The 25570-nt window shown below is 38.5% G+C and overlaps 1 protein-coding gene across 9 annotated transcripts in view; it reads right to left on the bottom strand.

The window, feature by feature from the left end:
* STAG2 (STAG2 cohesin complex component) overlaps positions 1-25570 on the bottom strand; it is a 74940-nt gene that overhangs the window by 37942 nt on the left and 11428 nt on the right. For 6 of the 9 annotated variants that reach the window (XM_083798004.1, XM_083798003.1, XM_083798002.1 and 3 more), the window contains exons 2-3: positions 2191-2335; positions 191-269 (exon numbers count right to left, since the gene is read on the bottom strand). In XM_083798004.1, coding sequence (XP_083654130.1) covers positions 191-269; positions 2191-2234 — 123 coding nt within the window. In that variant the 5' untranslated portion in view covers positions 2235-2335. Of the gene's footprint in view, positions 1-190; positions 270-2190; positions 2336-4754; positions 4813-5014; positions 5117-19393; positions 19959-25570 lie in introns of those variants that run through there. The other 3 variants (XM_083797997.1, XM_083797999.1, XM_083797998.1) reach the window with 3 other exon arrangements.

The following is a 25570-nucleotide window of genomic DNA, read 5'->3' as shown; positions in this document are numbered from 1 at the left end:
TCACGTAAATACTCAAGACGAAGTATTTCAATAAAAATACAAATATAAACTCTATTCACAGAACAGTTGCATTTTAAAAAAAAAGTATAATAAGGAAATAAGAATAAAATAATTCAGCTCCAAAACAAGTGCTCAACTCTTCATGCTTTAACAGTACAAGTATTTCACTGTCCCCATAAACTGAACGTACTTTTCCTTTGCCTTGTTTTTGGTTTTTTCCTTCAATATCCTCGAAGTCTGTATCAGAAGAGAAGTGTGTTTCAGACTCCCTGTAAGGATAAAAGACAAACCATTTATACATCTCACCAGAAACATTAGTAAACTAAACTAAACTACATAAAGTCACATTATGTCCTCAGTCCAGTAAGTCAACTCCAACAGAAAAATTGTTTTTATCTCCTGTTTAAGTCTACTGTCAAGGAACAAATCTGAGCAAATCCCCATGCTCACACCTTGCCTCAGCCAAAGAAAAAAATTTCCTTTTTTACCTGTGAAAGCCATATAGTGGGACTAAAAAGCATGAAGGTCAGCAGAAATAGCAACAGGTTGGGAACTTCATTTTTGGCATGTGACAAACATTACAAAATTTCAACCATCAAACACTGTAGATGTCTGCCACAAATATGGCAGTGTACAACAATGATACTACCTTCCCTCACAAAGTGTCTCAGCAGACGTCTTCATGCTGTCAAAGAACCAAGTAGTTATGTTGAAACGTATAGGGAGAAAAGATATTTTAAGCAAGATTTCTCCACCAAAAAGATAAACTGGAGGCTTATGTAAGGTAAAAAGATAAGTAAAATAAAAGATTTTCAAATTTGTTTTCCTACATTATTAATATATGCTGTATCAAAATACAAACCCTTTATTGCCTATGACAAAGTCAGGGGAAAAAAATTCACCTAAATTATTACTAAGTAATCCTTAGTTTAAATTTTTTATTTCTACATTTCCTATAGAAGACATCTTAAATGATGCTATTAGAGCTTATTTTAACACATACAGGCAGTACAATGAATTCCAGCTGCTATCACAAATTTCTGATACACATTTCCTGATTCAATTTAACAATGTAATCATAAAGATGACCTGAACAGGGGGAAGAAGGAGCCACTCCAATGTTTTAGAAGGTTACGAATAAATAAAATCTAGAAACTTAAGGTTTCTCACTGTTGTGGAACTGTCTGAAAGGAAGTTTCTGCCTTGTAACATGTATTTTGCCATCCATGTATTCTGCTATAGGTTGAACAAGTCTCCAACCTTGCAAAAAACTCTGAGAAATCTTTACTCTTCAATATTACTTAGGTGTTCTTATTTTTACAGAACGGAATACAAATTCCAAATATTTTGATAAATAACTGTATCAACAAAAAAAAAAAAACACATTATAAACAGCTTTATTTCTCATTAAAAGCCACCCACCACCACCAACCTCCTTAACACAAAACTGTATCTTTGCATCTTTTTGGATTATTTTGGACCAGCTTAATATACTCCAGACCGTTGAAATGGATTCATGCTGATTTCTTGGCAACTAAAAGGTGAGGAACTGCATTCTTCTGGTCTACTTGAACTAATCATTTCATTTCTCTGTTCAAAATGTAAGCTATTGCTAAATTTAAATTTTTCAAAATTCAGATACCTTTTCTTAAAACTACATCAGCAGTCTAGTCAAATAAACACCCCAGGAACCAACACCTGAAGGGAAGCTAAGACTTCAGCTTTAACTAAAGCATTTGGCATTGGGCATTTCAGACATTAGGCAACCTGCCCCAGTTATTAAGAGTAAATACCTCAACAACTTTACCTCTCTATAAAGGAAGGAAGGAAACTTAGAATTTCTGTATTTCTAACCAAAGTTTCTTTTTCAATACTTTGATTCTGAAAGACGTAAAACCTTGACAAATACACCATGTAAACAAAGAAGTCTCACGATGGCTTCCTATTAGCAAAGCTTAAAAATTGATTTAAAAATACTTTATAAAAAGGACTTTTAAAATATTTGTTTTAATTATCACTGAATACTCAAGAAAGAATTCAAGCAGTGCTTTATTTTGAACTGGAAAAACAATCTATAACCGTATTCAATCATTTTGTTTCCTTGTTTCCAAGAGAAAAACCAACCACATCTATTACCACTGAGAAGCACCAGTACATTTAAATGAAACCAGAAATTCTTAAGGCACTTACTGAAGGAGAGTAAAATCAGTTGGTATTTCTGGAGCTGCTATCATTTCTTTATCATCTTCTGGAACACCACTGTATTAGAAAGATATTCAAAAACCAGTCTGAAGTACGAGCTTACTTTCCTTTCTTCCTTTGTAGTGGACAACTTCTGAAATAATAATAAAAAAAACACATTAGAAACATTTCCACATAAGGGATAAAAAAAAGTTGGAAACATAGAAAATGTTAGATCACACCACCTTCTGTTTCCAGCCAAGCTTTTTCCTGTTTAAATAAAGATTTTGTATCTTTGACTCCTCCCATTATCTTATGAAAAAAAAAAAGTATCTCCACAAACGTTAAAAGCATCTAAATAAAAGGAAATAAAAAAGTGCTTGGAAAATAAATGCTCTTCTGAATAGCATGAGGAAATTGAATGGTTTTCATGAACACCTTGCAAGTAACTTTTTTCTTCTAAATCTATACTAGACTAAAACTTGAACTGTAAGACCTTGTACTGTAAAGTCCAGACTCTACTACCAACACTATGATATTGTGGTTAACCAAACCAAAAAACAGATTTGATGTTAAACTTAAAGCACAGTGTGTGCCCATTTAAGAGCATTATGTATACCAACTTTGAATCTGATGTGTAAATGCTCCTGATACTTAGCACAAAGATATGTTCTTCCAAGTTCGTACAATCTAACCAGCTACTTCACAACTCCCTGTCTTCCTGAGTTGATAAACCAGGCTTACAAGTTTTAACGTTTAAAGCACTCAACATGTCTCTAGGAATATCAATGAAGATAATACTATCTACGTATTATAAAGAAAAGTATCAGAAACAGTGTTAGCATCTTATCTAGAAAACATAAGATTGCAAAATATTTTCTTTTCAAGTTAATTACATGTAAGATTTTCCTATGTTTGGGGGCAGGGCAGACAATGAATGCTTCAAATGTGAAATTCAACCATGCATGCTAAAGCCTTCTGTGTCAATTTTCTGTCTCAAACTAAATTTTACACAGTGAAGAAATTAGGAAAGCATGAGGTTCAGGTATTTTAAAGATGCAATAGCACAGAGAAGAACCTTCAGAACTGGGAACTCTGCTGACTCTAAGGCTTGTCAGAGTAATTAAGTATTTAAGCAAAAGATACAATTTTAAGCTCCATGTGCTTAGCATGCCAATGTCTGGTAGAAACGCTTCAGAGCCTGCATTTCAATTGAGCACATACAGCCTGTACATTTCTTTCCTGCAAGTGCTTCTTCTGAATGCTAGGGGCCACTGTAGCTTCCAGAATTTGGTGAGCTGAGAAAAACCACAAACCCTGAACTTAAATCGCTGTTTCTTCACATTTCACACAATTATGTAAAGGCAGAGAAACCAGAGTGGAAATAAGCAGTGGCGAAAAGAGAGGTTCAAGATAAGTAGGTACATCTCTCAAGACAGTCCACAACTACTACAGTATGCACCATCCAGAGCACAGTATAAGATCAAAAGCTTCACAAACTTTGTCGCTGCAGAACAGTGAAAACCTTTGTCACCCATTTCTCCCTTCCTTAAAATCACATTACTGGTGCATCACAGCCTCCCCTGCTTGGTTTATATGGAGTTTTTAGCAAATAGCTACTCGCAGGCAGTGCAACATCCATTCATCGTTTGGAGGCTCTGCCATTCAGAATCACCCAATTTAATTCCCCAATAAAATGGGCAAAAATATACCTCAAGAACTTTATTCCTGGATTATCAAGTTAAACTGGTTCACCAGTGGGTACCCAGAGCCAACTCATGGGGAACATATGACGGCGCAGCCAGGCGCAGGGGAGGGCCAAGCAGTGCTCCTGCCTTGGCGGCACAGAGCTATGACGACAGCCAGGCAGCCTGCATGGCTACTGGCTCCATTCGTGCTGTGCTGCAGTATCATCATTCCAAGTGTATCAGGTATAAAAAATAACAATAATCTAAAAAAATACAAAGATTTGCTCCAATTCCTGTCAGCAATTGTAACTTGGGGAATCAGGCCGGCGCCCGCTGGGAATGTACCTCAGCGAGGAGCGGGGCGAGGGGAAGCAAGAGGCGAGCAGCCAGCCAGCCACCCAAGTCCCGTTCCAGGCACACATGTGATTCTAAGCCAGCACAAAGTAAAGGCACAAACTTCAAAAGGCACACAGTTCTGTTTCAAGTTCAACCTGTCCATCAACGTGTTATTTGACTTTTCTAGTTTGAGTTTTTCAATGGTGAGAAGCACCACAAGTACTGAAGACATGATCAAGAAGCTCAGATGCAAATTTCATATTACGTCTCATTAATACTACCTATTTACAGTAATAGTTACCTATTCCATAAAATTTGATGGTACTGAGACAGAAAGCAAGTTAACCATTTGTTTACACAATTAAAACTTTTTCAGTCTCCTATATAAAAAGGAAATTACCCTCCTACTAACTCTCACAAAAGTATTTCTCAAAAAGCAGCATAATACAATCACACAAGAATATTTTGAAGAAAAAAGATAAAAAACACGTAAAATGTCAGGCAAATGATTAAATTATATATTTTCTGAATCAAAAAGAGCCAAATCACCTGATAAAAAACAGCTGGCTGGAGTTTATATCCACTTGCACTTGGAAAAAACACTCATCTTAGGCCAAGCAACAGATGAAGAAAAAAAAAAGTCATGTCAAAAATGTTATTGTTTGGGCATAATCACTTCATGAAAATAGGAAATAAATATCTAGTAATTCAAGTAGCTAAACACTACAGCATCTAAGATTTAAGTTTCAAGAATTGTTTTTCTTGAAGGAAGTAGAAGAAACGTGGCCCTCATGAGCGCAACTACATACTGGTATTAATGGAAGACAGTAGTTTCAGGTGACTGCCCTGCAGGAATACAAGAGCTAAGGCTGTAAGGGATCTCCAGTATCAAGCTCAGGCCCCAGGAATGACTGAAAAAAAAAAACAACCTTGCATTAGTTCCAGTAAGGGCTCATTTTTAAAGTTTTACATACATGAAGATTACAAGAAGGACCTCTGAGTCTTGCCAAGTAGGGTCAAGCTAACCCAGCACTTCCTCATGGGCAGATGCCGGCAGAAGCTGCCCAGGGAAGAACCCATTTGCTTTGTTCTTACTGGTGATGTTCTCCTTGACTTCTCCCCCCAACATCCACAAATAAGTCAGGAATTTTTTCAGCCAAACACATTATTTCTGCATTTCATAGCACGTAATCAGTATTTTTCCATGAATATTCCATTATTTTTTTAACCCAATACTTAGCTGCCATGATATTCACACAAGAGCTTCCAAAACTGAACCGTATAGTATAAAGAGGCATGTTCTTATCCTTGAGCTCAACATTTTCCCATTTTATTTGGTGTCCATGGGTTTTAGTATTGGGTAAGACTGGTATTGGCCATTCCCCCATTATGCCTGATCTCAGTAAATGCCTTTTGGAAATTCAGGATGCCTGCCAACATGTCTTCTTCACACACGGATCTGATGACTCATTCAAAGCACGCTGTTTGGGAAGTTGATGAGAAAGAGGAAAACTGTCCATACAAGCATTCTATCAGAACTTTTAAAACATCAAATTCTTCATAGTGCAGTCTGAAAGGAGGAAAGTAAAATTCATGCAGGTGCCATTCCAAGCAGTGCAAGTCTACATTAGCTATTAATGTGCTCTAATAAGCATATTTTTTCCAGTATATTCAATACACCTAAACTTAAGTGCATCATAAAATGCAGTTCTTTGGACTTTGTTTGTTTTGCATATTTGCATGTTCACAGCATTCTAACTTTAATTTTCTTAAGCATATACTGAAATCTCTCACTCTATGAGAAGTTTCAAAAGTCACTCAACTTTGTGAAGTCATAATTAAATTATTAACTATAAAAAGAAAATGTATCCTGCTGAAAGATCACAAGGTGGAGCTCTAGCCTAAAGCTAACTGAAGAAACTCCAAGACAGGTCATCCAGAGGTTGACCTAGTTATTTCTGTGCAATAAACTTTATAATAGATTGCTAAAACAGCAGTAATATTGTAGCACATTTCCTTAAGATTTATATTTAAATTGCATAAGGACACTGGAAGACTCCCCACATCTTTCCTGAAATTAATGCACATAACATGTTTGATTCAGTGACTCTTCCAAAGACGGAAATGCATCTCGCTGCTGTAGTACAACCAGTCTCCTGTAAGTAGCTTTCGAAAGCAAGCAGAGGAATTTCAAAATACACTTTAATAGCAGAAATAACGTAAGCCCTTACTGTATCTTGCTACTTAGATTTTTGCTAACAGAATGTTAACAAACTAAAAAACATTGCAACAAGAAAAGGAGTCCAGGAACACTAATCATATATAATGTTGCTAACTCTAAATGTAATGGTTTCCATTTAAATTAATTTTACTCTTAAAAGAGCTAAGTGTGAACAACTACAATCAGAATGTGTCTTTACTGAAAAAGAACTTCATTACATGCACAGGCTAAACAAACATGAATATAACCCAGCCAGAAGCCTTTGTTAAGTGTATGTGTATATACACAAACACAAAATACAAAAAATTACAAGATCTGTCCGTGAAACCTGTGTTTCATGCTCTTGTGTAAAAGCACTAACTTGAGTGTTATTGCACGAACTCCTGGCACAACAGTTCAGGTAGGTGGTTTTTGGTTTGAGATGGATTCTCCAAAAATACACACACATGATTCCCCACCCCCCTCCCCCCACCCCCCCCAGTCTATTATTTGGAGGCTTTCTTTTTTGGGGGGAACGCAGAGATTGTAGAATCGCAGTATATCCCAAGTTGGAAGGGACCCACAAGGATTGAGTCCAACTCCTGGATCCCCAGAGGAAAACAGCTACTTGAACGGGACAAAGATTTAGTAAATGCAGAATGACTGTTCAGAGGTGTATTGATTTTTCACTGTAATTCAGTTAATCATCTGTAAAAAAACAGGGACCTCACTTTCTTTATTCAGAAAATTAGAACTTGTAAAACTGCAATGCACTCAGCTGTAGGAATGATTATGGTTGAAGAAGTTCATCCCTGAATTATTTATTTACCCATGAATGAGAGGTGCTGATGCTTCAGAACCAATTATGCAGCAGCGACAGTTAAAATGCTAGTCAGATCAAAGTTTAAATCAAGGACCAAAAGTATTCCCAATATTTTCCTTCAACTATTTCAGAAGAGAAAGCTGGTACAAACTAGTGTTCCCCTCACTCTTTTTCTGAGAAATCAGAATATGCTTCAACTTTTGTTTTTATAAAATACAGTTTGTTTATTTCCAAACAAGTATGTCTCTCCATACTGCTGTTGCAGTCATCTCCACAAGCAAGACTAAACAGTGGATTTTAAGCAAGATTTTGAACAACTCCATGACATTCCCTACAGGCTTGCAAGAGTGCTATTTGTACTAATATTACACAACCTAGTATTTCAACGGCCAACAAGCTTTAAAGCAATCCTGTAATTTGAGTAAAATACAGAAAACATACTTCAAGTAGCATTCTATATTGTAAAAACTGTACTTCAACATGATTTAGTTATAACTGTATCAGCAGTTTGATCATATTATCATAGCATAATCAAGACTAAACTGAACAATAATGCAATTAAAACCTTTAGATGTGTGGTTATTTTTGTACTTTTTGCTTAACAAGTAAGTCTCAAGCTTCCTTTACAAGACCACCTGGAATAGCCATCATCAATCTACGCTCCTCCATGCTCACCAGCAGACACGGTGTACCTACACAGAAACTGCCCATGGTGCCAAAGGCAGTGAACAGTTAACAAGCCAACAAAGAACCTGAACGACCTCATTTGCACTAGTCTTGTATTTTCAACCTATTTCTTCACTTTTTTTTCTGATCTTCCAGCTCCTACACCGCCTCTACACCACTTTGTCAACATCTCTCAGTTCCTCTTCATCTTTCAAAAACCAAAGAAGCGATCTTACAGTGGCCATTTACATTATGCTGTCACTCTGCCACTTTTATTCCCCGGCCTGCTGTTTATTCAATTTTTATAATATTTGCTCTTTAGCTGACGCAAATGGTTCGCTGGTAAAGTGGTAAATTGCCATGCCAGAAGATGCTTTTGTAACACACCTATGATATTGTAACCATGGGCTGCTGCTGGAAGCAGTGGCCTTCCTTCCCACTCCACTCACCAAACACAGCAAGTTCCCGCTCCCTCCTCTCTTCTAGCACTCAACTGAGGCAGCAGCAAGAAAGGTCTGAAAACAAAACGGTCTTTTCTTCTTGGCATGGTCAGCTCTCCACTGGACTGGACAACAGAACCAAGTCACCCTGCAGCCACATGAGGCACTCACCAGGCATGTACCAGTGACAGCTCAGACCCACCTGACAGCTCCCTCACCGTCTCCCTTGCAGTGGCAGCACCAAGGAGTAATGCCTAGCTGAAGTCCTTGCGACAGCTACTGCTAATTCTCCTACCTAACCCCGGGAGGGCCCACAGCAAGCCGCCTGCTTGCAGCTCTGGGTGCCAAAGCCTGCAGGAAGGGCCAGGTCCCCACCAGGCGGCACCAACCCGCTAGCCGCCATGCTCTGGGGCCCACCCATACCCATGACACCTTCTCAAGGCATTCTCCCTGCCTTTTTCCCCACACACAGTTCCTGCATTTCATTCGGTAGCAGGCCGTGCTGCGACTGCAGGACACCTTGCTCCTGCAGGAGAGGAGCACAGCCATGAGGTGAAGGCGGCTGCCAGGCCTGCTGCTGGCCGGGAGAAAGCCAGGCGCTGGAAGAACACCAGTCCCCAGAGACAATGCGCACACCACTAAACACTAGAGCAAGTTTTTTTCACAGCTTAACGTCTTTAAACAGGTTTTATTTGGGGGGGTGGGAATATAAAAGACATGAAAAAGGCTAAAACTTAAAATAAAGGTTTAGACTTTACCATGAGTCTAGAAATTTGAAAAGAGAATTACAGACCAGGACCTCCATACCATCCTAATAACTGCCAACCCCAGCTTCACCATCAAATAGTCCACCCCCCTCATTACAAATGATTTTTTTGGACTTCTGCTTGTTTTATTACGTAAGTTGGTGGAACGTCTATTCTGGAAGGAAGAGAGTTTGCCATGGTGCTTCATGGGTCATACGATTACTCATGGAAATACCACTAATAACATCAATATCCTTAATACACTAAGTGAAATACTATTTCATGGTGTAAATATAGTTTGGTTTGAACCACATGAAGTTTCTTTATCTGTACTCAGTAATTCATACTGTCAAGTAAATTGTTTGAAACAAAAGATACAGGCATTACACAAAATACCAGAATATGAGTTAACTGTACAACAAGAGCAACTGTTACTATTATAGGAAAAAAAAATGTACCTGTAATACTTTTTAATTATTCCACCCAACAGTATTCCTGAGCATCTCTAAAACACACCTGAAAATCCCAGACATTTTTAAAATGTTTTGATTTCAGATGTCTTTTTCAAAAAGGTAAAGGTAAGATAACAAAAGTAAAAGTTACACCTCGTTTTGTCTGCCACATATTCCCCTGCCAAAGAAAAAATGGCTTCCAGATGTTGTAGTCTGACTGTGTGGAAAATGAGGCTCTTAGGATGAATAAAAGCCAAGTCGGATGACAACCAAAATTAAAAAAAAAAAGCCACATATGCCTACTTTAAAAAAGCCAAAAGAAGTACTAGTTGATTTATGATACAAGGCCAGCACACCTCATCTGCCTAAATGCCCCAAGTTTCCAAACTGAACTATAGAACACATGCCCCCTCACACACTGACTTTTCCAAAACGCATAACCCTTCAAAACCTTGGCTCTTGCAAAAGTTACTGTCCACAGCAAGCAGGTAACCAGCTACATAAGAAAAGACAAGAACAGAACCAGCATTGTTCAAACAGGCAGCCCACAGTGATGAATGGCTTCAGTACCCTCTGCAGAGGTAGGGTTTTCCAACAGACAAGATATTCCATCTGGCAAGTTCTATTTTTTGTTCTCCCACTGATCAATGCGAGCCTGCAAGCTGCCTCACTTTGTAGCAGCCTCAGCTTCCCCTCCTACCACACAGGTTTTCCTCTTTGAGAAGTCCAGGTCACTGGGGCTTTGTGCCCACGACTTTGTTTGGGCCTTTCTATGAGCAACTGCATTCAATTATAAACTCTGGCGGGGGACCATATGGTACACACTACATAGCATCAGCCGCTGCTATAACACACTCGATATTAGATGACTCAAATATGGGAAAACCCCTTAAAATAAAACTACTGAAGAGCAGAAAGTAAAACCTCTCAAGCACATCTCAGAGTGAGCTCCTACCAGCCCAGCTCACAACGCACTTTGGCTAGCCCTTTGAAGAGCCCACTGTATTTCTCTGCAATGCAATCCCAAGCCTTCTGAAATACGAGAGAAGGAAAGAGCAGTTTGGTTCTGTGTTTTGTCAACTCAGATCCACCAGTTTATTAACTGAAGCTTCAACACTACATAAAAATGGTTGAACTGTTTCCAGATGATAACTAAAAGAATCAAGTCCAGCACAGAAGCAAATACAAAAAAGTAAGCAGAAGTCAAACTGCATTTGGCTGACTGGGTCTAAATAAAAAAAATGTGAGGGGAAAAAAAGGAAAAAGAACCATCTGTGCAGAACGAACTGATATTTCTGGGTCTATAGGTGAGCTAATCTGCACCCTATTCAGGTGTAGTTGTAGCTCTTTTTCACCATCAATATTCACCAGTAGCAGATCCCATAGTTTTATGGGTCTCTACTTGCTCTAAAAGCCCATGTGCTTGTTCTCCTGCTGCTGTCTCCACTGGTCACTACTGGCATCATCAGTCTCACAACGGTAGTATAAAACTATTTATAGTAAAGCTCTGAAAACTGCCATTGCACATACACCAACGTGAACAAACGAGCAGTGTCCCATCCCTCCCTAGCTCAAGCTACAAGCCGACTAGTGCAGAAGACAACTAAGTGGCACAATTAAATCTATGCCATAAGAAAGGAAAAAGAAGTATTTAGCAAACAAGAAATAAATATTGTGCCATATCCAAACCAGGGAGCATGACAGCTAAAACCTAAGCCTTTCTTAAGTGGATTATGGCTCTTTCAAGGATCAATCTAAATAATCATCCTTTAAAAAGTAAAGATAAAAATTCAAGCAACCATTCAAGAATGCAGAAGTTGATTTCACCTCTAAAACAGAAGAAATAAAGATAAAAATCTTGTAACTTCCATTAGAAACTTATCCCTGCAGTCTGCCAGCCTCAGAACATCTGTGCTCCATACATCCTAAGTCATAACTTAAAGATTTTTAATACCCAACATTTTGTTCCCGTTCTCCTTTGCAACATTTGAGCTAAAATCCCAATTGGTTTGTTTGGAGATTTGCAGCACTGAATACTAATTTTATATGAAACAGCAGTTGTGATATTCATGGCTTTCCCCCACATAACTTAGACAACTGAATATATCCACAATGCAGAAAGACAATAATCCATTAACAAAGTCATTACTAGATGAAAAAATACCTATTATTGCCTGGCCTGAAAAGCACCCTCTCTTCTTTTATTTATCCTAAAACCAAAGTCCTCTTAAAAGAATCCTGAAAGAGAGATGTCTGGTGCTGAAATCTCATTTATGGAGACCTACAGTTCGCTATTGAAATCCATTACACATCCATCGGAAACCAGCTTGGCCACTTGCATGTATCCTAAAAACATTGCAAAAATATTGGCATTATTCAAATCAATAAGTTCTTTCAACTCTGTAATTGCTTACTTGTGGCAGGTAATAAATTACACTAACTAGGAGAGCTATAACGTACTATGCCTGCATTATAAAAGCTAACATGAAGAAATATCAGAAACATTTCTTACAGACCAAACTCATTTTAATAAGTAAGCTGACAAATAATGAGAAACTCTTGATGTGTATAAAATAATCTGAAGCAAAGGTCAGTGAAACTTGTCCTTTTGAAATTATCTTCCCATAAATCTCTCAAATACTGTGCATTAGGCACCTTAGGGATACAGGGACATCCATTTCACACGGATCTAAAATACAAAAACAGCTTGTTAAATCAACCAAAATTAAACCTCAGGTTTCTTCAAAAAGCTATATCCTTACACATCTGTTCTCTAGTAAATTCAAGATGTAAATAAAGGTAGTAGCTCCCTCCTCCTCCAAAAGGCAGTTATAGCCTACAGCTAGATTTACATTTCATTGAAAATTCACTGGTTACATTATGAAAGAATCATGTTCTGTAACAAGTATTTTACTTGAACAATGTTAAATACATAGAAAATGTTTTTAAAGCCACAACTGTTGCACTTACTAGCTCAGCAACATAGTAGAAGCTATTGAGATAAGGTGGCTATGCCCTCTTTCTCCCTGCTTTTTGCTTTTAAAAAGGAGCAGTAGTGCTAGACATCTCTTAAACAAGCTATATGTGCTGTGATTCCCCCTCTCCCCCAGCGACACAGTACCCCGTAGTATGAGGGAATTGCCCCATGCTCTGGGAATGGTGCAGCACCTGCAGCAACTTCCCAGGGAGGACTCACAGGTACCGGTCCCGTGCGAACTAACCCCTCACCTCCACTGATGACAGAAGTCTCAAATGCAAAAAGCTTGGGTTGTTGGTTTTTTTTGTTTGTTTTTCCTGTCTTACAGCTATAACAAGAATGCAGTTTTGGTGTAAGCAAAGAATTTGAACTGTCATTTTTATCACCTTAGGGAAAAAACAACTAGACCAAATTTTAACATACCATTAAAAAAAGGGAACAAGGTTGCACATTTCATATCCTCTGGTTTGTTTACAGTCAGATTTATCAACGACAGATCATCTCCATTGACAATTAAAGCTAACATGCTGAACCACAAATACGGAGAGCTATAGAGCTGACAAATCCCATTTTGCCAACTTTCATTCCAAACGCAGTAACCTCCAAGAGAGGGGTGGAAAACACAGCCACCATGGCAGGAGTCACCAGAGGACAACCGTCAAAACCTAGAGCTGCCTAGCAATGGCATGACAAAATGCTTCCATCACCCACCAGAGCTCATTACTGTTTATTATCTGGAATGTATCATCAGCTTGTGGTTTTCAGCTGATGACCATGTTTGACTTACCAGTTTGAAATTATTTGTAATTATTGTCAGAAGAATTTGTTAGATTTCAAGTGCTGTATCAGTCACCTCATCTTCACCAACCTTTTTTTTTTTTCTAATTAACTGCATTCCTACCCTTAGCACACACTTCTCTTCCTCTGTTTTGTCTGAAATACATCGCTCCATCCCCTCACACTCAGCTCTGAAATGGGTAACCCAGCAGCTGAAAACCCAACATGCCATTAAGCATACAGGACTTTTTCAGTTCTACTTTGGTTTCTCTAACTTTTTTCAGTAAATAATAATTCCAAGTATTTGAAACAGTTGTACTGACAATACTTCTTTTCAATTGCTTTGATCTTTTTTTTTTTACGTTGAACACTTAAAATTACACAATTCTTAAATAAGAGTCAATACACTTTCTCCAAACCACATATTTAAGTTTCTGAACTACAAAATTTATCTAGTTGAATTCCCCATAGTGTTCTAGCGACTTATTCAAGAGTATTGTTTAAATTAATTAATTAGTCATCAATTATATAACTATTTGTTAGTCCTGTGTTGAACTCAGCAGACTTTGCTCCTACTTATGGCTAACAGATGTTGTTGGTGACGTATTTCTACCAATAATATCTTGTGATCACTGCTCAGACTCTAACATCAAATCATAACATTTAATGCAAATAAAAGGCTTTAACCTGGTCAGGATTCTGCCAAATTATTTGCTACTTATAGCAACTTCCCAGCTCCTGAAACCAAGATCTATTTTAAAAAAATATTTTAAAAGATGACATAGTTTGTTATCAAGGAGCTAACTATTCATCACAGGAAAATGGAAAGGGATAAAAAATAAAGTAAAAATGATTAAGATTCATGAATGTTTAAGATACCTTCGTACAAAAATGAAACTAGCGTACTGAAGTATCATGCAGTAGCTTTTTTTTTCTTTTTTTTCCCCAAAGCACGATTTTAATGCCCCAGACAGATTTCAGAGCTTACTGCCCGTTCAGTGCACTTACATTACGCTGATCTCTGTATGTTAGTCATGCAAACTGCTGCCTTTGTGTTTTGCTTACTCAAAAAGCCATTTATTTTTTACTATTGCTCTTACAATAAATCAACAGTATAGAATTATCATCCTGTGGTAGCACTAATCAGGATTACAAGTCGAATATCTGGTTTCAAATAGGTTTGCTCTTCAACTTTTCTAGAATTTAAACAAAATTCCTATATACATGTCACCAGAAGTTAATGTAAGCTGAGCATATAGCTGAACTTAATGTTTAGTTACTATAATGCAGTACTTTGACTAAAATATATTTACCACCTTTTCTTTAGTTAGCCCAAACACAACTTTGAGCGGAATCAGTTTCACCGTTTCAGGGTAACCCATCAGATTTCACTCTTCAGGTAATCTATATGGGAAAACCTCTTTAGGAGTTTGGTCAGGACCTGTGACATTGGTGGGAAAACACAGGTTACTTGTAAATCAATTGATAGGGGAAGGAACTATAATAATTCTATTGAAATAAATGATTCAGATCTGGCAGGGAAGGTTCAAATATTTACATTCAAGGGGCTACATCTTCTCCACAATTTTTCTTCCCTTGTTTCAACATCATTCATTGCTACTTGCTTGAAGACGGCATATTAGTATGAGTTTATGTTAAGAAAATATCCTATTTGGATTAAGTCTCCCATCCCCTCCAGAACATGCACACAAGGGGCCATTAACATGGATACCTGATCCTGGGCAATTTCATAAACTAATATTCCACTCAGAGGATACTTCCTTAGCATCAGATTGCGTTAGTCTTTAAACAATATAAACCAAATTTTAGCAGAAGTTAGGGAAAGAGGTAATAGCATTCAATCTAATTGTTAGACAAGAACATTTTTATCCTAGTGTAAATTAGGTCTGGCAGTTGTTCAGCTTGACCTCGACTTACTGTAATCTTGCCCTAGGGTATGAAAATCCTAGATCATTAAATGCTACAAATTTAGTCTTGCAAGCAACCTAAAATGAACCTGCAACCAGAGCCATGGTTTTTAACTGCTGTTAAAAGAGCTGAACAGACAATTGTGATAATAGGTAACACCGTGCCAGTTTTTTTTTTGATTTTGTGTTTTAAAGAACCGTAACTACTATCTGCACCTTTAGAATACTATTGTCTAATTCAAAGATGTATTTGAGGAGAAAGCAATTACCCTTTAAGTTCAGGGGTAAAGAGAAAAACAATCCACCAAAATAAAATTATTTTCAGTTCAGTTGGAAGTTCTGAGAAAAGATGAGCTAATATGAAGCGGCCCGCTTCTTTCTGTTATAAGAAACGTTTCTAAAATGCCAGCTTTCCTACAATTCTCTAGACAGTCAACAGACATTTTAGGAACTGCTACCAATTCATTACTGTGAAAGAGATGCCTGCCAAAAAAATTAATTACAGAACATAAATTTTATTACTATGTGAATTAACTTAAGACTTTATATGCTAAGTACAAGAACTACTCTAGAACCGCAGAATATTGTATAATACACAGCCCACGAAGAAAACAAGGCAGAATAAAACCCAGGGAAGTGTACCAGCTCTTCCTGTGGCTGATGCTAGCAAGACCTGATGTGGAGCTACAAGTGACATTCCTCTTCTGCAGGGACAGGGAAGAATTGGGGTGAGCAGCACTATGGAAGGAGCCCTTGGGAAGGTCGGAGAAGCCTGATGCTGACCACAGAACCAGCAGCCACCAGCAAATTCACTTACGTGGCAAGCGATGCTCCACCAACACAGCTGGAGCAGTTGAAGGACTACAGCACAAGACCGGCGAAGACAGCTGTTCAACAGCAGAATGAAATGTCATAAATACAAACACCTTCTGAGAAAGTAAAGAGCTCCAACAAGAACCGAGGACAGTGCTTGATTTACAGTCTCCCGGGGAACTGATTCCAATTAAATTCCACATATATTAGTAAGAATAAGAAAGCACACCAAGTGTTAAAAATTGGGTATCAAACCTTAGCATTCAATTTACACAGTAAACACATACAGCCAGCAACAAGCTCTAAAACAGCCTTTACCACTACCTGTAGTAGTGATACTGAGGAAGTACTCCATCAAAACTGCCGTTCACAGCTTCCTCACAAATAAATGCATAACAGTCTGACCACCTGAGATGTGGTTAAGAAAATAATTCAAAGCAGTGTCGACAGAAAAGCCAATCCAGACAGGACACGTTACCAGCCCAGCCCTAAGAGAATGTCACCAGGTCCCTCTGTAGCACATACGAATACTGTTCTCTTCTTCCCAAGCAAAATCATTTTATACCATTCTCTACTAGACCATATAATGACATGGTAAGTGTATGGTGATTAATCATTCTTCACACTACAGTATTTCTGTATTACAGCACAACTAAGCATACTCCAAAAGCACACATCAGGGAGAAAATTAAAGTTGTCTTGACCCTGACATAATTTAATGATGTCAGCATCTGAGTTCCCCAAAAATCGGTTTCCTTAAGTTTAAATGGAAGGTAAAAATAATTTTGCAGAGAAAAGGAAGACAATCGTCCAGCATTATTTGTAGAAGCAGATATCAAAACATTTTTTTTTTCCTCCAATAACCCTGAGGAAAGTGAAGTAACTCATAGAGCAATTCACTTCACATGTGGGGTGATTCCTTGGAGCAACACAAGCAACCATTTCTAGCTCAAGACATCTCCAGGTATGTGCTAGATCAAAATACTTCTAAATCTTCAAGTGTTAGCATAAAACGATGCCATTAGTTGTTTCCCCTTTACCAAAACAGTATTCCTGTTCAGAATGGAAGCTAGTATTTCAAGGGAGAGAAGACAAAGGAGCACCATGGCTGCCTACTTAAACCAAATCTCTTACCAACAAACACATCAAGGTTCATGCACCGCCATGAACCCCTACGCTGAAATGGAAAGAACAATTTTTTTGTTTTGGTACTTACCGTTACCAAAATTTAGATTAAACTAACAGACTACACATGATTATTAAAGCATCGCAATTCTGATTTCACAATCTCATTTTGCGTAAGAAGCAATGGTTTAAAACATGTCCACCTCCAGTAAGGCAGGAAAATGCAAAACACGGATGACTATATGTACAAAAAAGATTTAAACCATCGTGGTTGAAATACTGTTTTGTGTGCTCATATATCACATACGAATGTGCAACATGACGTATTACTTGTTAACAGCTCTAATTTAAGCAACATGAAGGCAAAAGCTCAAAACTCTGGATGTGATTTTTCGGTTTTCTAGAGCACGCATTCAAGATTAAATGGGGGTGCGGTGGGGGTGAGAAATCAAATGATATAATATCCTAAATATCTAGCATCTTTTCCAAGACACTGACTGATCACTAGTAAAATGGAAGGAATTTTCGTCTTACATAGGAAAATGAAGACATCACTTGGTAGGAGAAAATAAACCCAACAACCTACCTACAGTTCTCTCAGCAAGATTGACTAGGAGGGATTTATATTGGAACAGTGAGCACACGGATAAACAAAGAGCATGAAAGGGGTGAGCAAAAACCAAACACACTAGAGAGGGATCCATAATAGCGAGCAGGATAGGAATCACAGATGAGAGAGGAAGCACTATGTAGTGACCACGTTTAAGTATTCAGTACTAATGGCTGATAATCATATTCTGTAAGCAGCAGAAACAGAGGTGTGATATTGCAAATGCAATAAATCCCCAAGGAAACAATATGCCTCCAAGATGTTCTCTGCAAACTGCTTATGGTTGATTAAAGCAGCATCAATAACACACATCCAGCTATGCATAGGTAGTTAACGAACACCCCACACTTCTCATGAGAGGAAAGAAGTGCAAGACAACACGACTTGTGTTAATCTCTGCAGCTCAAAGGAAACAACAACAAAAACCAAAGCAGCGATATGGCAATATTGCAGTCCCACCGCCACGTCAGAGAAGGGGTGCATGTGCGTTTTGTAAAGAGTGAAGAGAACCCAACATGAAAAACAGTTGTTAACCCACAATTAGCAGGTCTCCCTTCTGACACAGGAAATATTGGTATTTCAGTATTTTTAATAATGAAAAAATCCCTCAGAATGAGCAGCACCTTAATAAATATTAAAAATATAATTTCTCATCCTAATTTCTAGCCATTTGAAACAAATTTTCCACAAACTTTTAAATATGAAAGAATTTCTCACACAGTGGATACAAGTTGCCTATTTGCCAATAAAACGGCTTGAAAACAGAACAAATAATGACCACCCATGACCCAAACCCCAAAGAAAACTGCAGAGCTGGAAGAGAAAGCGGTTACGTTTCTGGACTTCCCCCAGACGTTTTACAGAAGACAAAATTTCCAGTGTGTCAGCCCCAGTGGTGCCTGTACTGTCACATTTGGGGAGAAAAAGTGAAGACAATGCACGGTAACAGGCATTAGCTCCCCAAACTGCTCGAGTATTAATGTACACATGGTGCTCACACCTGCTTCTCTCCAATCTCTCGGCTGCCCTTGTAGCACAGGCTCCTGGCACCCTTTAGGATCCCCTACTGATCCGAAGAAAGGCACGAGCTACTCATTTCTACATTCTGGAAATCTCACTGTAATGCATGACAATTGTTTGGAGCTTCTGGGAGGCTTCCACAACCCTTCTCCAATGAACTCTAAATCATACAAGCGCATGAAGTAGGGGCAGTCAGAGGACAAATCCAGGCAATAACTCATCAGCTGAATTATCAATGGTTAGTAAGAAAAGCTCTGCTGTGGTTCTAATGCTACAAGCAAAATGATATTCAGAGAAAACCATCTGCAGAACACACGTATACTTATGTATACATACACACTGTATATGTTCAAAAAACTATCAGATGCAAATATTAAGCCATTATTCATTAAAAATCACAGCACTTTAATTATACCAAACTTATGCCTGAAAATAGGCTATTAACCTACCAGTTACCCTCCAGACAAGGCAAGCTTTGTCCTGTTCCCTGAAAAAGCCATGCTGTTCTCAATCAATGGTACAAGACAAGAAAAATGAGTTTGGAAGTTTAAGCCACTGTCGCTAAGAATACCATGGAACCCACTTTTTTTTTTTTCCTAGAGGCTATCTACCTGAATCTCACGTGTTTTGGTCACGTAAAAAACCATCAAGGATCCAAATTTATACTCTTCTCCCCACCAGGACCGGACACTTGCTTCCCAAGCCTGAATTTAGGACAAAGTTCATTTTCGGACTTCGTATTTCTGTAGGGAAAGAAACAGAGGGCTATCTAAGGATAACAATGTATCCCAAATAAATACGACCTTTATATTAATAAACACAAAATTGCACCTCTAACCAAACAACAGGGATTGACAGAAACAAGGGAGAAAATATTTTATTTTTCCCATTGTAGCCTTTTTTCCCAAACTCGTACTAGGAGACCAAGTCTACTTCCACAGATATGAACCATCCATCCTTAAGAAACAGTGTAACCCCTATGCTTTCTCCTTCTTCATCTTAACAGTTTTTTTGAAAAGGTCTGGACTAAGGTCCCTATACCTTGTCAGTGGTAGCTGCTAATGTAGACCCAATTAGCCCACATCTCCGTTATTGTCAACTGCCCTGTTTCTGCTTGCCACACTGCAGTCAGCTTACCGCACGAGAAGAATTAGCAAACATCAAGGCCAGAAAGAGACTTTTTAACATTATTAAATGTTAAAAGGCTTCGCTGTGCCTCTCGGAGAATTCCTAAAGACAGAGAAATTAACAGTGTTAAGACAGATGCTGCTCATAAATCTAAACATGTGAGGGCAGGAACAAGGGTTAGGGAGGAGACAAATGGAAATGGCATGGATAAAGAATTACTTCAGGAAGGTAAGTGCTAGCAAATTAGAATAAGAAGATTAATATTCAGCCCAAATGAAATGGACAGTATTTACCTATCAAATCATTTGGTCTTTATTAAGCAAAATTAGTAGCACAGACTCTTCTGCATTATATGCCCTTATTTTAATCAGGTTCTTAACGAAGAAGAATTTAGTCTTTTAGTAATGATTCACATTTAGTAGAAACTTCAACAAAAAATAAAACATGAAATTTCATTTTGTAGCCCATAAGGCAATACAGGTAGGTAACACAGCAACAGCCTTGCATCTGTACTGTCATCACACACAGCCCTCAAGGAACAACGCTCAGGGCAAGAATAATCCAGTGTCTTCCAAATCACTGTGTAGGTTTTCCAGAATAAATAACTGTCTAATTCTGGAACTAAGTCACCACATGAACAGTCTAAGCACAGGAACATCTAATTTACAGACAGTCAAAAACTGCAGCAAGATGCAAAAATCACAGTTTCAGGTTTCTCCATAACCTGCCTTCAGTGCCAAGAGGGCACAGAAATGCTGGCACACCAATTGTTAACTCCTTGGACAAAGCAGCACCAGGTCACACAGTCACAAAAACCTGATGCAGCTTAGACTGAGGCACACAGCTGTGTTTCTGGTAGCCAGGCAGGAACACACAACTCCAGGCCTGGCCCAGACACAGAAGATACATGATTCAACATTAAATCCGGTTTTAACCTAAAAATTCTCAAGCAGGCAAAATAGGTTAGCACCTTTCTAACACGTAGCCGTGGCGTTTCTGATTTATTGACAACTGGAGTGCCGCCAGGCTTTTTTCCACAAAGGACGGGCACAAAAACACGATCGTTTTGTGAATTATAACAACATGAACTAACTGACATAATATTAAAACCACTATTATAGACAAACAAGGCCACCCTCTATGATTCACCTGTTGAATTTAGTGCTCTTTTAAAGAACACCTGAACTGCAGGAGGAAAAAAAGCCAAGAAGGGAGAAAAAGGAAAGGGGGAATGGAAAAAGAAGGCACAGAGCACATAGACAACTTCAAATGGCACTGCTACTCAAAGGTAACGAAGCTAAATACATTAGGATTCATGAAAGAATGTCAAGCCTACCCAATGTAGCAGGACAAAGTATCCCCAAGAATAAAATAAAGATGTTATTTGTCCAGTAAATGCAACATGTTTCAAGTAACAAACTGAAATGCCACAGTATATACCCAACAACAAGGAGAGATAGCATTTGCAATCATGTTACCTGAAACCTCCTACCCCCTTTTCTTAAAAGACTGCTTACTATCTTAACTTGGCTTTTCCTTCAATGCTGATATGCCTTCATCCTGTATCATGAAAATATTCTTAACGAATATTTTCTTATCTAAATTTACCATTTTTTGACAACTCTGTTTCCTGGTGATTTGTTCCCCTCAAAATAAATCCCTTATTTTCCCCTCCTTTCAATCTCATTCCACGTATGTATTCCATACCGAGCCATTCCCTAGCATTGTTTTCTCAATATTTAAAGACCTAGTTCAACCCCTGCAAAATGTTTTTCAAGTAATGTTTTTTTGCATACAATTAAGAACATTTTTTGCTTGTTCTTCACATTCATAAAAATATATTAATTGCTCTAACTCATTTGCTATAAAATATCAATTGTGAGCATAACAATTGCAATAGCTGAGCTTTTGTACAGTGCCCGAAATAGCAATATTTTTTGCAGCAACACGCCAGCTATGCTGTTTGAAGTCTACTCAACTGATTAATTCCTTCACCTACGAGTTTCTCTGAATAAACTGCATAGCCATCCTCCATTTTATTTGGAGTATAATCTACTCCCAGATTAGTGTCTCCAGAGAACCACTTAAATAGATCCAGCAACGTGGTGATACTTTACCAGTCTGAGAAAACAGACATCTCCCATTTCTATCACTCTAGACAAAAATTCTACAATATCACAATACACAAGTGCCACCATACAGCCCGCAACATGCCCCGTCCAACTCTAAACGTGTAAAGTCATTTGTGTATGAGCTCCCTAATCCTGAAAGCACAGTGGATATTGGAAATCATCACGCTCTCCCCAGAACTTGCATGTTTTACCCTCATGTTATTATTGAAAGCTTGGTTAAAATACACATACATTGCACAAAACACCATTTTAAAACTTAAGCGTTTCCATTAGTTCCACTTACTTCCCTATTTCCGTCTGCCATTTCTCTGTCTCCTCAAAATGCCTTTCACCTTTAGAAAAAGGAGCTGTTCAGTATAAACAACCTGGCCAAGTACCAGTGATTTCCTTTTTTTTTCTCCAATATTTCTTTCGATTATCAACTCAAAGCACATTTTATACCAATTTGAACGAATTGCATTAAATATATCTATCCTTTTCTTTTTTCCTAAATCATGAATGACACTAGAAACAATAACCAAACACAAACAGTAGTTTGATAATAGAACAGATGAGCTGCTACGGGTGAAAGGAACAGTTCCATGGCCCCTTCTTTTGCCCTGCATTACTTCTGGCCAAAATCTCATGGTCAAGGGCACTTGTCAGACCCTTCCTTGTGCCTGTTGAGCAACAACCTATTAATCTTTTGGAATTAATTTGCTTTCTAGCAGATCAGTAAGTCGAGCTGGCTCAACAAGAGTCCTGTGGCTGGTGCAAGGATCCCCTCTTTTCAAATCAGTGAGACACTGCAGCAGGCGCAATTGACTGTCAAATGATGTAGAAGAAAAAGAGTTGTCCATAGCGTTTTGGTAGACTATAGCTGCTTTAAACATTGCCATAGGGTGCCCCAAACCTAGCTTACCCCCCCAGCTAGGGCACTGGGATGCAGTCAGTACAGCACCCAAATACCAAGTGTTATCCCACCAATTATCAGAGCAACCTGGCCCCAGTGCTGCTTTTCCTACAATAATAAAACCTCTAAACGGGCTTGTTTTGTGGTCTCTGAACAAGTGTGACAACCAACAGGTATTCACCTTTACCTAAACCCTATATAAAATGGCAAGGGAAACAGGAGAGATGTGACAGAAATAGAAACATGTTACATCCCTGCTGAACAAAGCAGCTCTAGCTCATTTTACCAAGTACAGCTAAGAGTGGTCTCACTCAGGTTCTCCAATCCGTTACTATTTACAATGTTTCTGCAGCGTATCAGACATGATTAGAATCTGCCATTACTCCACAGAAAGCTGGGACCAGCTTTATTCAATTACAGGCAGCACTCACCCCGAGTAGTTTAATACCGTACAAGTAAGTAATGAGAACTAGTTCTATTTCTAATGATTTTCTTCATTGATCTGTGCATCTTCTAAAAATCACGTTATTACCAGAAAACAAGATTTTTATAGACTGTGCTCCTACATGAGCTGTTTTGACTAACATTTTGTCAGACAATAACCAAATAGAAATACACATTTATTGTTTGTTTTACCTAAGATCAGAAGATTAAAACTCTTCAAATGGTACCAGGCCTCCATATGGTTTACTTATGCATTCTTCTTATTATTTTTGTACTCAACGCTATTTTTCTTAAAAGGATACCTGTATTTTAGACATTTAGTGAAGGTCAAAAGTTCTGAGTCATACAACCAACAAAAAAAACACCACTCACGAACCAAAACCCTACAACAAATTAGTACCTAACAACTGACACTAATGAACTACTTGGCCAAAGACGAAAAGTTACAGGAAGTAAAGGATTTGACCTGCTTCTATAGGCTTTTCCCCCTGAAATTTGCAGTTGACTTTTAAAGTTACAATTCAAACTTGCTTAGAGACTAGTAGTTTGTTCTCAAAATACAGCCAACTCTTCTCTATGTCCCCAGAGACCATACATCTCTGCCAGGCTGATTTCACTCCGCTCCGTTTTCCCAGGCACTCTGCAGGTGTCTCCAAGACCCAAGGCAGCACCAGGCCAGTCCTGACGTGGATAACAAGGGCTGCTTCAGCACAGCGCCCTGACTGCCCCGGGACTGCCCCCATCTCAGGATTCCTTCCTCACACTGCTTTGGACAGGCAGGTTACTGCATAGACATGTTCCTGCAATTTTTCCCTTTTATCTCTCCACGGAGAAGTTGAAACGACAACATCTTAAAGCTTGAATGAGAACTGCTGAAGCCTCTCTAAAACGATGCTCAATACGGCCAATCCAACTGCCATGCAAAGACACACATTTGTAAACACATCGTACAGTTGTAAACAACTTGGAAAAAACACATATTTTTAAACTTCTTTATGAGAAAAAGCAGCAGTAGGAAATCTAGCTAATAGAAGCTAGAACTGCCTAACTTCCTGTAAAAACTGCCACTTGAAAGGGGCACTTTTATGAGCTATAAATCTGCTTGCTTTAAATACATATGCTGTTTTTTTCAAACCCTGGTGCCGCAAACTACTTCCACAAATACAACTAAAAACATTAGTTATTAACAGATGGTAAACAGCATAAACAAAAAGCCAACTTACTAGTAATGTTCAAAGTAGAGTACAAGATCCTAGTGAGGATGTCCGCAGCCACTTTGCTTCTGGTGTTGTGAGCACTTGACTGTGATCTAAACACTAGCAGCTTAATGAATTTGTCCTACTGGTTCCATATAATGTGTATCAGTTATCCGATGCCACAACACTGATAGGGAAAACCTTAGTGACTTTTCAGTAAGTATAAAGTAAATAACTAAAATCAATTACAACTTAAGACTATGCTTCAAGACGAATGAATGACAGCTCTTAAGAAGCAAGCTCAGGAAGAGCAATATTCTCCCAGCATTATTTGTTTTGAATATGCTATGGCTCCTCACACTGGAAAAAAAATAAACCTTAATAGAGCAGAAACAAAAACTAGCCCAGAAAGATTGAAACTGCACACACTACACGAACACAACGCCATCCTTTGCAGCAGCCAGCATCCTAAAGGCACAGACCTCCCGAGGAGTAGTACTACATCCTATTCATAACTTTTTTCTCCATCACACTACGCCAGAACAGTAGTGACAAAAACAGTATGTTAATAAGATGGCAGAGATTATTCTTAACTGCCCTGGTTACGGCATTTCGTTCTTTTGACATGAAAAACGGGTCATAACTGGCTGCTACTGATTTATAGTGACAGGAATTAGGCTCAAGTGTTAAATGAAGATTAGTTAATATTTGCAGATGACTTTGAACATACAAAATGCTATGTAAGCAGCAAGTATTAAGTCTTCCCACACACTCACTTTGGCATGCCTCCAAGCAGGGAAGTCCCACAGAAACATTTTAAAAGCAATAAAGAGAACCTGACATAGATCAGGCAATCGCAGCTATATTCACAGCCGTCTTCCCAAGGAGCACCTACAGAACTGGGGGAAACCGATGCCCACCAGCCATGCTCACTTGCTTCTACAGATTCAACACCAAAAAAGGAACTCCTACTCCAACCGGTTACACGATTTTAAC

The sequence above is a fragment of the Anser anser genome, assembly GCF_964211835.1.
Source record: "Anser anser genome assembly, chromosome: 13".
Taxonomy (NCBI): domain Eukaryota; kingdom Metazoa; phylum Chordata; class Aves; order Anseriformes; family Anatidae; genus Anser; species Anser anser.
This window is presented reverse-complemented; position numbering and strand designations above follow the sequence as displayed.